Genomic DNA, 11,033 nt, shown 5'->3' on the forward strand with positions numbered 1-11,033 from the left:
CTTCGGTTATTATGATATATGAGAAAAAATAAATTAAAAAGAAAAGCCAAGCAGTGGTGGCGCACGTCTTTAATCCCAGCACTCGGGAGGCAGAGGCAAGTGAATCTCTGTTTGAGGCCAACCTGGTTTATGAAGTGAGTTCCATGACAGCCAGAGCTGTTAAATAGAGAAACCCTCCCTCAGGAAAGAAAAACAAAAACCTTCTCCCTATCCCCCAAAAGAAGTAGGGTGGAGAATAACCAATGAAGATTCTGACATCATCCTCTCTCTCTCTTCTCTCTCTCTCTCTCTCTCTCTCTCTCTCTCTCTCTCTCTCTCTCTCTCCACACACACACACACACACACATACACACATCCATGTACACATGAATACAAACACCACATGCACACAAAAATAATTTTTCAAAGATCATAACAAAATTTATCTTTCATACATACTTTTCTGGAAGCTACTGAATGATGCCTATAAAATGGAAAAGTAAACCCAAGTAGAATAAAAGAGACAGAAAAGAGAACACACAAAATTGGAGGAAAATGAAATAATGTCCATGTGATGATTCCAGGATGACAGCCATGTCTCAAGTGTAGCAAACAACAGTGGTCCAGTTGAATCTTGGTGACTCAAGGGATTGGTGTCTTGAAGAATACTTATCAGTGAGTCCTTTGACATCATATCATCATTTCAGTCACAGGAACCTATTTAAAATGTGACTTCTTAAAACCCATGAGAAAATACGAAAACAGAAAAATATCAAAAAATCCTAATGGGACATTTAACTAGAATAAAAGATGGAGAATCTCTTGATGACAACAGTGAGAAGTTCCATAATGACAGCTGTATAACAGATGTGGAAAGCAATCCAGTTTAAAGGGGAACTGAGATCTTGGAAGTCACAGGAGTCACCACGTACAGAACTGTACTGGGAGGCAGTTGGAATCATGAGAAGACATGAATAAATACTATTAGTAAAGAAAACGAAAAACCGAGGCAATTTTTAATGTCAAGAAAATAAGTGTGGAAAGCATAGTTATTACATAGTGTTCCTGACACGCTGAAAGTGAAAAAAAAAAAAGGCATAAAAAGCTCAGATTTAATGCAACTTACCTAGGAGTCAGCTAATAACGTGTGAGCTTAACATGTATTTGAAAATATCAGTGGCAGAGGAGGTAATTAAAAATGCCTAAAAATGACTGCATCTTGGGAGAAAAACAGAGAAAGGACGAGTAGGCAGGAATCACTATATTTTAAGTCTTTTAGTGTTTGATTTTTAAAAATAAAGGTTACGTTTTATTCTGGGGTAACACGAATTTTAACACATCAGTAACCTGGAGTTCTTCCAAGTCTCATCGCCAGTGGAAGGCAGATGGGATGTGAATCAGTGCTGATGATCACAGGAAACGATAACAAATGTGAAAACTAGAAAAAATGACTTTTAATAAAGGAAAGGTGCCCATAGAATTCTGAACAGACATAACCCAGAACAGAGTCGACAAGATAAAGAGCTACCACAAATGAAGGCACTGAACTCAGGCAGTTTAAGAGGCAAATTGCAATTAAGCATGCAGAAGAAAACAATATGCCTATGCCTGTCCTGGTCTGCAAAAATAGATGGAAAGCTTCCTCACTCTCCTGTGAGTCCAGGATGACAATCTACTACCCAAACCATGTAAGGTAGGATGACATATCAAATCTACCTGTGCATCAAAACTATTTCATCGTGGTTAAGTTTCATTTATGTTAAGGACACGAGGGTTTAAAAGCTAAGTAACACATGGACAATTTAAAATATATATATTTAAAAAATATTTTGTGTAAGAAAAAGAAAACATCCTTGATTTTAAAGTCTCAGCTGGGCGGTGGTGGCACACACCCAGCACTTGGGAGGCAGAGGCAGAAGGATGTCTGAGTTTGAGGCCAGCCTGGTCTAAAAAGAGAGTTCCAGGACAGCCAGAGTTGTTACTCAGAGAAACCCTGTATTGAAACAAACAAACAAAAATCTCAGTGTTTTCTCTGACAGCAGCTGTCATAAACAGGGAACATCAAAGCACTTCATCAAATTCGAATCTGACCTACTTGATACAGCCAATATTAGAGCATTTGCTGGTATTAGATATCTTGGCAATTAATACCAATATATAGTACTTAGGGGAGATGGAGTATAAAAATTGTGGAGAAAAAAGTATTATAGAAAGTATAGAAGAGGACTGAAGGCCTTGGGAGTGGAAAAATTATCCAATTCACAAGAAACTGGAAAAAAAAAACCTAGTCCTGTGTTATTAATTCATTATTGCTAAGTGGTTCACAAATAACACATTTGTTGCCTTCTTGGTGGAGGTTTGTTTCTCTTTTATAATCTTTATCGTCAACTTTTAAAACAGGAGATACTTAGATTTTGTTAAATTTTGGTGGAGAATCAGACTTTAATGTAAATCCTGGGGCAGAATGCCTTTAATCTGCCATCTTTCTGCTGTATTCTTGAGGAAAACAATACACGAGTACAACGCAAGGTGGCGCTGCAGGCTAAAAAGAGGAAAAGGCAGAGACGGGAAGAGGGGAACTGCGCAAAGAATAGCCTAGGTTTCCGACAAAGCCGTAGGAAATGATACAACCGCAGCCAGCGCCGGGAGAAGGAGCCTCTCTCCTTTCACAGGAATTGCTAGTGTCCAGATCATCCCTAAGGATTCCAAGCTGCTTGCATTCCAGGGAGCTGCTTGAGGCTAAGTAGAAGGATTTTTGTTTTTATTTTGAACGTCTGAGAAAGAATGGAGGCCAGACTGGAGCGAGCTGTGCAGAAGAGGCAAGTACTGTTTCTTTGTGTATTTCTGGGAGCGTCTTGGGCTGGCGCCGAACAGCTTCAGTATTTTGTGGCAGAGGAAACTGAGAGAGGCACGCCCCTGGCCAATCTAGCTAAGGATTTGGGGTTGGGGCTGGGTGAACTGTCAGCTCGAGGGGCTAGAATTGTTTCAGACCGGAACACGGGGTTTTTACTACTCAGTTCGCTTACTGGAGACTTAATTCTCAATGAAAGGCTGGACCGGGAAGAACTATGCGGCCCCACGGAGCCCTGTGTGCTGACTTTCCAGTTGCTGTTGGAAAACCCATTTCAGATTCATCAGGCTGCACTGCATGTCAGAGATATAAATGATAATTCCCCGATATTTCTAGACAAGGAAATTCTTTTGAAAATATCAGAAAGCACAACTCCAGGGGCAACGTTTCTCTTGGAGAGGGCACAGGATTCCGATGTGGGGACGAACAGCCTGAGTAACTACACCATCAGTCCCAACGCCTATTTCCACATTCACGTGCATGATGGAGGGGAGGGCACTGTCCTTCCCGAATTGGTACTGGATCAAACGCTGGACCGAGAAGAAACAGCAGAGTTCACTTTAACGCTCACAGCCTTAGATGGTGGATCTCCGCCCAGATCCGGGACAGCCCTGGTTCGAATCCTGGTGTTAGACATAAATGACAACTCGCCTGAGTTCATGCAGTCTCTCTACAGAGTACAGTTACCTGAAAACATCCCGGTTGGCTCCTTGGTTGTTGCTGTGTCCGCCAGGGATTTAGACACGGGAAGTTATGGACAGATAACATACGCATTTTTCTATGCCACTGAAAGGATTCTCCAAACGTTTCAAATCAATTCTACAACCGGCAATCTCTATCTTAAAAGTGAGCTCGACTACGAAGCAATTCAAACTTACTCGATAACTATACAGGCCAAAGATAGCGGGGGACTTTCTGGAAAGTGCACTGTGGTTGTGGAGGTACTGGATGTAAATGATAACCCACCTGAACTTCTCATGTCTTCGCTTACTAGCCCCATTGCTGAAAACTCACCAGAGACAGTCGCTGCTGTTTTTAGAATTAGAGACAGAGATTCCGGGAGCAATGGGAAAACCATGTGCTCCATTCCACATGATCTCCCTTTTGACCTGAAGCCATCTGTGGAAAATTTCTATACTCTAGTAACAGAGACACCTTTAGATAGAGAATCGCACTCTGAGTACAACATCACCATCACAGTCACCGACTTAGGCTCACCCAGGCTCACAACCCAGCACACCATAACAGTGCAAGTGTCTGATGTTAATGACAACGCCCCTGCCTTCACACAACCCTCCTACACCCTGTTTGTCCAGGAGAACAACAGCCCCGCCCTGCACATAGGCACCATCAGCGCCACAGACTCAGACTCAGGCTCCAATGCCCACATCACATACTCTCTGCTGCCCACCCACGACCCGCAGCTGGCCCTCGACTCCCTCATCTCCATCAATGCTGACAGCGGGCAGCTGTTCGCTCTCAGAGCACTGGACTATGAGGCCCTGCAGACCTTCGAGTTCCATGTGGGCGCCACAGACCAAGGCTCTCCTGCACTCAGCAGCCAGGCGCTGGTGCGAGTGCTGGTGCTGGACGCCAACGACAATGACCCCTTCGTGCTCTACCCGCTGCAGAACGCCTCTGCACCCTGCACAGAGCTGCTGCCCAGGGCGGCAGAGCCAGGATACCTGGTCACCAAGGTGGTGGCAGTGGACCGCGACTCTGGACAGAACGCCTGGCTGTCCTTCCAGCTGCTCAAGGCCACAGAGCCCGGGCTGTTCAGCGTGTGGGCTCACAATGGCGAGGTGCGCACCTCCAGGCTGCTGAGTGAGCGCGAGGCTCCCAAGCACAGGCTGCTGCTGCTGGTCAAGGACAATGGCGATCCTCCAAGGTCTGCCAGTGTCACTCTGCATGTGCTGCTGGTGGATGGCTTCTCTCAGCCCTACCTGCCTCTGCCAGAGGTGGCGCGCAACCCCGCACACGACAATGAAGATTTGCTCACTCTGTACCTGGTCATTGCCTTGGCTTCTGTGTCTTCCATCTTCCTCTTGTCTGTGCTGCTGTTCGTGGGGGTGAGGCTGTGCAGGAGAGCCAGGGCAGCCTTCTCTGGGTGGCTGCTCTGTGCCTGAGGGACACTTTCCTGGTCACCTGGTGGATGTCAGCGGCACTGGAACCCTGTCCCAGGGCTACCAGTTTGAGGTATGCCTGACTGGAGAGTCAGGGATAACCAGCGAATTTAAGTTCCTAAAACCCATTGGCCCCAACTTTCTAACCGAAAGCACGGGGAGAGAAGCAGAATAAAAACTAAACATTTCTGCCTCCGGATGCAGCCCGAATTTAAAGCATGCCCTTGTTGAGTGTGGGAGAATGATTTTATGCTAACATCTTGAGGTTAATTAAATTCGTTCAGAAAAGACTTCCTTTGGTTATTCCCAAGAACTTTCTCTAAAGCATGAAATGCATGGGTGGTGTGCTATCTCAAACTTAATTTGATCCCTCTTTGTTCTTAAGCTTTTGTTGAAATGCAATCTATTAAATGACAAATCTTGCTGGGGGTGTTTTCAATTGTTTTTCCATCATCTAATTTCTTCGCTGATACTTATGTCCTGAGTTAGTTGGATTCACAAGTAAAAATCCCTACCTTACATTTGGGGAGGTTATACCACACAGACTTTTTTAAAAGTTTCTTCAGTAACTACTGTGCACCGTGCATAATTTCATCACTTTTTGGAGACATGGTCTCCCTGTGTCCAGGATGGCCTTGAACTCTTGATCCTCTTGCCCAAATTGCCAGACTTACAGGCATCAGCCTATTTCACTACTTTATTTCAGAAGAAACCAGTGAGTAGCCGTATTTCAATAATGAGCAAGTAGACATTCACAGAGACTTAGTTAAGTTCCACAATTATTAACTAGCAAAGCAGAGTACCTCCTAATATTTTCTGTCTTGTTTTTCTTGTTTGAAGTGTGAGAGAGTCCTCATTCTGTCCATCTCCAGGCAGGTGACTTTGCAACAATATTATGCTGCTTTCTATCTTTAGGTATTATCTGTCATACTCACCTTGCTCGCTGGTCTCTCCAGTGTTCAGAAATAGCAATGCTCCTCTTGGCCTGTAGTCCGATTTCCTTATAAACTGACACTCCTTCTTTTGGGATTTATTACCTAACTATTATTAAAGCTATGACTTAACTAAATCCCAGGTTCTAAAAATTTTGGGTGGGGCTGGAGAGATGGCTCAGAGGTTAAGAGCACTGACTGTTCTTCCAGAGGTCCTGAGTTCAATTCCCAGCAGCCACATGATGATTTACAATCATCTGTAATGAAATCTGGTGCCCTCTTCCAACCTGCAGGGATGCAGGCAGAACACTGTATGCATAATAAATAAATAATTTTTTTTTTAATGTTGGGTTCTGGGCATGTAGAATATGCCTTTAATCCCAGCACTTGGGAGGCAGACACAGGGAAATTTCTATGAGATTGAGACAAGCCTGTTATACAATGAAAGTTCCATGACAACCAAGGCTGCATAGAGAGACCCCTGTCTCAGAAGATGGAGGAGAAGAGGAGAGGAGTAGGAGGAAGGGGTGGAGGAAGAGGTTTGGAACAACATCTGTTTCTCATTTGTAAGACAGGGAGTCCTCAGCAATCCTAGGACCTGGATGCTAATACCTCATCTGTAGATGCGGAAAGTAAGGTGGAGAGGGTAAATAAATTTCCCAAGGATCACAACTGTTTCTGTGGTTCACCACACTAAAATGTATAATTCCCCAAATCTTCTGTTTCTAGAAAAATGCATGCACACGTATATGTATATATTTCTTGCATACATTTTTCTCCTGGGCTGTTATTTAAATGTGTAACCTTTGTTCAAAGCCCAATTAGCATTATTGAAAACGTCTCCACCAATGTTATTTCTCCTGTGTGGCTTCCGGGCAGTTGTCTGCCCCAGAAAGCAAAGCAGTAGGAGAGGTAATGCAGCCTTACCTTGCCCACTGCCTGATACAGGCAGCTTTAGGCTTTTTACATCCATTTTCATCCCACAAAATGTTAAGATACAGTGAGAACACATGGCGGCGCTGTAGGATAAGAAAGGAAAACTAGAAGGCAGCTGTGGCTCCATTAACAGGATTTAAAAAAAAAAAAAAAAGGAAACGGAAAGAAGAAACCTAGTGAAGACTGGAAGGCCAGAGAAGCTCCTGCACTTCAGAGAGGAGGTCTGTGCCCTCAGGAATGGACTGGAGTAATTCTCAGGTATCTAGTGAATAACTACAGTACCAGATACCAGGGAGAATTTACAGTTCTGCTGACACATCCTCCAGGACGCTGCACCACCACAAACAATGGAGGCCAACAGGAAGCTCCCTTGCAGACAAAGGCAAGTCCCTTTTTTCTTTTTCCTGCTAGCATTGTCTCTAGCGAGTGCTGGGGAACTGAGGCGCTATTCTGTGGTGGAGGAAAGGGAGGGTAGGTCCTTTGTAACCAATTTAGTAGACCCGCCATCAAAGGCTGTGAGTGTTAAACTGAACTCCGGCTCCTCCTCCCAGTCTAGAGGCTTGTCTAGCACCAGCTCTGGATATATCACCCCTTCATCATTGTCACGAACTGTAATATGGAAAAAAGGGTTGGGGCTGATGGTGTAGTTTCGGATGCCATTGCGTCCTCCGTCTGAGTCTAGTGCTCTTTCTAACAGAAATGCTGCTCCTACAGCTGTGCTTTCTGGTATTTTTAAAATCATCTCTTTGTCCTGGAATGCAGGTGAGTGATCATTTATATCCATGATTCTCAGCTCAGCCCGGTAAATCTGAAAGGGGTTGTCCATTAAAATTTGGAAATACAGTATGCAGGGTTCTGTGGAGCCACACAGCTTCTCCCGGTCCAGTCTCTCGTTTGTGAGCAAATCTCCGGTGTGGGAATCCAGGAGCAAATGCTCTTTGTTATCATCAGAAATCACCCTGGTTCTCTTTGCAGCCAGCGCTTCCACCCCTAGCCCCAGGTCCTTTGCCAGATTTGCCACAAATGATCCCCTTTCTGTTTCCTCGGTTACTGAATAATGTCTAAACTCAGAACCTGCCAAACACAGTCCCCCAAACAGAAAGAGAAACAGCACTTGCCTTTGTCTGGTTAAGCATGACCTTCTGGCTGCCATTGCTTCCTCACTACAGGTCCCAGCCACGGCTCCCAGCAGTCATAAACCTCAGATGTTCCACTTAACTGGAAGGATCGAGGATATTTTTTCCTTTCTCAGTCTTGAGGAGCCTGGGCTTTTCTCCCAGCGGTCAGGATTTTCCTTTATTGGTTAGTGACTCCTGGTGCAGTCTCTGTTAATTTTTCTTGTGTCTCTTTAGCCTGCAGCGCCACCATGTGGCCATGAACAGATTGAAAACGCTGTTTCCCAGTTTTAAGTGTTCATATTTTCTATAGTGGCTTTTTAAAAGTTTTTCGCTTTTTCTTTTTGTTTGTTTTGTGAAAATAATACTGATCTAGAGGTCCATTTATACTTTTTCTTCACAGCTTCATGGGAAAGTTAAGATTCTAACAGTTGAATAGGAGGTTTGTAGCCGTAACTTTGTTTCACTGCTCTATCTAACTCCAAGCTAGTCCTTTCATCCCTGGCACAGGCTCAGGCAAACAAAGGAAAAACTGTGAGCATGTCGTTTGACAACATATTTCACAGTTCTGGAAACAAGGGCACAGGAACACAAGAAACGGGCAAAAGAAATCTTTGGCACGTTCTTCAGAAATCTTATTCAAACTCTGTATCACATTCCTTGAACAGAAGCACTACTCTGCATCCACAACTGAGCAATCATGCTGTCCTTCCTCTGTGCCCCAGAATGCCTGTTACTGTGACTCATGCACATCACTGTGCTTATTGTGTAAATAACATTGCTTCCAGTTTTATAAGAGTCCATCTCTCCTTTGGTATGTGACCAACTTGGGATAGGAACTGTGTCTTATCTTTGGCAAGTCATTCAGTCACTTATGTTTATTGAGTCAAAACACACACAAATGAACTCTAAGGAGAACAAGAAACAGCCTGTAACCATCAGTCCCTACCATTTGAAAATCATGTTATTTCACTTACTTATACATTTCTGTTCCTTTCCTTTCAAATTTGTCTTTATTTTCTTGTAATAGCCAGTTGAACAAAAGCCCCACATTTTTAAAAAATGTCCCTCTTAATGAAATTTAATATGATCTAATTACTGTCCATTAAACAAAAGACCAATACTATGACAAAGTAACATATCTTAATGATGTTGAAAGCAAAGATATATAAATAAAACATCTTCCTCACAAAGAATTTTATTCAAAGGCTCAGAATGTTCTAATTTTCCTACTAAAAGCAAATGATATAGACTGAAAGTTAGGAAATGTACGCGAAAATGATTAGATAGAGCCCCAAACCCCAGCTTTGTTGCACAGAAAAGTCACCACATCTGCTTGGTGATACACATACACTGTTTATTCAGCAGAATGCAACTGGATTGTAATCCACTGAAAACTCAATGTCTATCTCTAAGGTTTCCACGCAGAATTAAAGCAAATTGTTAAATGCTTCTACTTGATGCCTTCATGGCCACAAATTTAGGCACATCTACACAAGCAATATCTTACAATATGTTTGTTTTCAGATTGACTAGATGCTTCTATTACTTATGACAGAAGTAGATTTTAAATCAAGATATATAAACAAAGGAAAATAGAACTATAAAATACTAGGATGGCATTAGGCGACTATCATATATAATGAAAACCAAGGAGTAATCAACAAGACTGCCAGAAGAGACAGGGAATGCAGAAATACCAAGTAGTATGTATGTACATAGCAAGCAGTGCAGTATTTTAATAGTTCAAGAAGTCCAGAAACAGAACACTTACAGGAAATGTGCAGAGCTAATGAAGTCAACAGGGGCAACGAGGTAGAAAAGTTTTAACAACCACTTTAACTGTGCAGATAAAGCCTTTTCAGTTACTGGGATCCTATGAAGAAATTCTATGCGATAAATAAAAGTAAAACCAGCCCCTTGACATTAAGCATAAACTTGAACACTGATGAGTAAAGTGAAAATTAAAATTGGTGTTAGTAACAGGTATACAGAACTTAGCTAATCAACAAGAATATTAGGAAGTAAATATCTATTAAGGAGCTTTCTAATAATGACTAAATCCAAAACTATTCCGGAGGGTAGAATTTTCCACTATTTCTTTCCCAGAGCACTGGGGCAGGGAGCTAGGGAGAGCTGGCTTTACGAATTTGAAATCGCTGGTCCCAGAAGAATCGCCCATCAGACATACCTCATACTGGTAGCTCTGGGACAGGGTCCCAGTGCCGCTGACATCCACCAGGTGTCCAGGAAAGTGTCCCTCAGGCACAGAGCAGCCACCCAGAGAGGCCGCCCTGGCCCTCCTGCACAGCCTCAGCCCCACGAACAGCAGCACAGACAAGAGGAACATGGAAGACACAGAAGCCAAGGCAATGACCAGGTACAGAGTGAGCAAGTCGTCATTGTCGTGTGCGGGGTCGCGCGCCACCTCTGGCAGAGGCAGGTAGGGCTGAGAGAAGCCATCCACCAGCAGCACATGCAGAGTGACACTGGCAGATCTTGGAGGATCGCCATTGTCCTTGACCAGCAGCAGCAGCCTGTGCTTGGGAGCCTCGCGCTCACTCAGCAGCCTGGAGGTGCGCACCTCGCCATTGTGAGCCCACACGCTGAACAGCCCGGGCTCCGTGGCCTTGAGCAGCTGGAAGGACAGCCAGGCGTTCTGTCCAGAGTCGCGGTCCACTGCCACCACCTTGGTGACCAGGTATCCTGGCTCTGCCGCCCTGGGCAGCAGCTCTGTGCAGGGTGCAGAGGCGTTCTGCAGCGGGTAGAGCACGAAGGGGTCGTTGTCGTTGGCGTCCATCACCAGCACTTGCACCAGCGCCTGGCTGCTGAGTGCAGGAGAGCCTTGGTCTGTGGCGCCCACATGGAACTCGAAGGTCTGCAGGGCCTCATAGTCCAGCGCCCTGAGCGCGAACAGCTGCCCATTGTCGGCATTGATGGAGATGAGCGAGTGGAGGGCCAGCTGCGGGTCTTGGGTGGGCAGGAGCGAGTAGGTGATGTGGGCATTGGAGCCTGAGTCTGAGTCTGTGGCGCTGATGGTGCCTATGTGCAGGGCAGGGCTGTTGTTCTCCTGGACAAACAGGGTGTAGGAGGTTTG

The 11,033-nt window shown here is 44.5% G+C and overlaps 2 protein-coding genes across 3 annotated transcripts in view; both read left to right on the forward strand.

Annotated features, from left to right (window-relative positions):
• The window catches only part of LOC118594673 (protocadherin beta-14-like), a 30,459-nt gene that overhangs the window by 17,242 nt on the left and 2,184 nt on the right, over nucleotides 1–11,033 (forward strand). The window lies entirely within an intron of this gene.
• LOC118594675 (protocadherin beta-7-like) lies at nucleotides 1,967–6,077 on the forward strand. The gene is given in 2 exon segments (XM_036204767.1): nucleotides 1,967–4,920; nucleotides 4,922–6,077. Coding segments are annotated over 2 exon segments (2,364 nt in total). The 5' UTR covers nucleotides 1,967–2,763; the 3' UTR covers nucleotides 5,129–6,077.

This window comes from Onychomys torridus, chromosome 13 (assembly GCF_903995425.1).
Source record: "Onychomys torridus chromosome 13, mOncTor1.1, whole genome shotgun sequence".
NCBI lineage: Eukaryota > Metazoa > Chordata > Mammalia > Rodentia > Cricetidae > Onychomys > Onychomys torridus.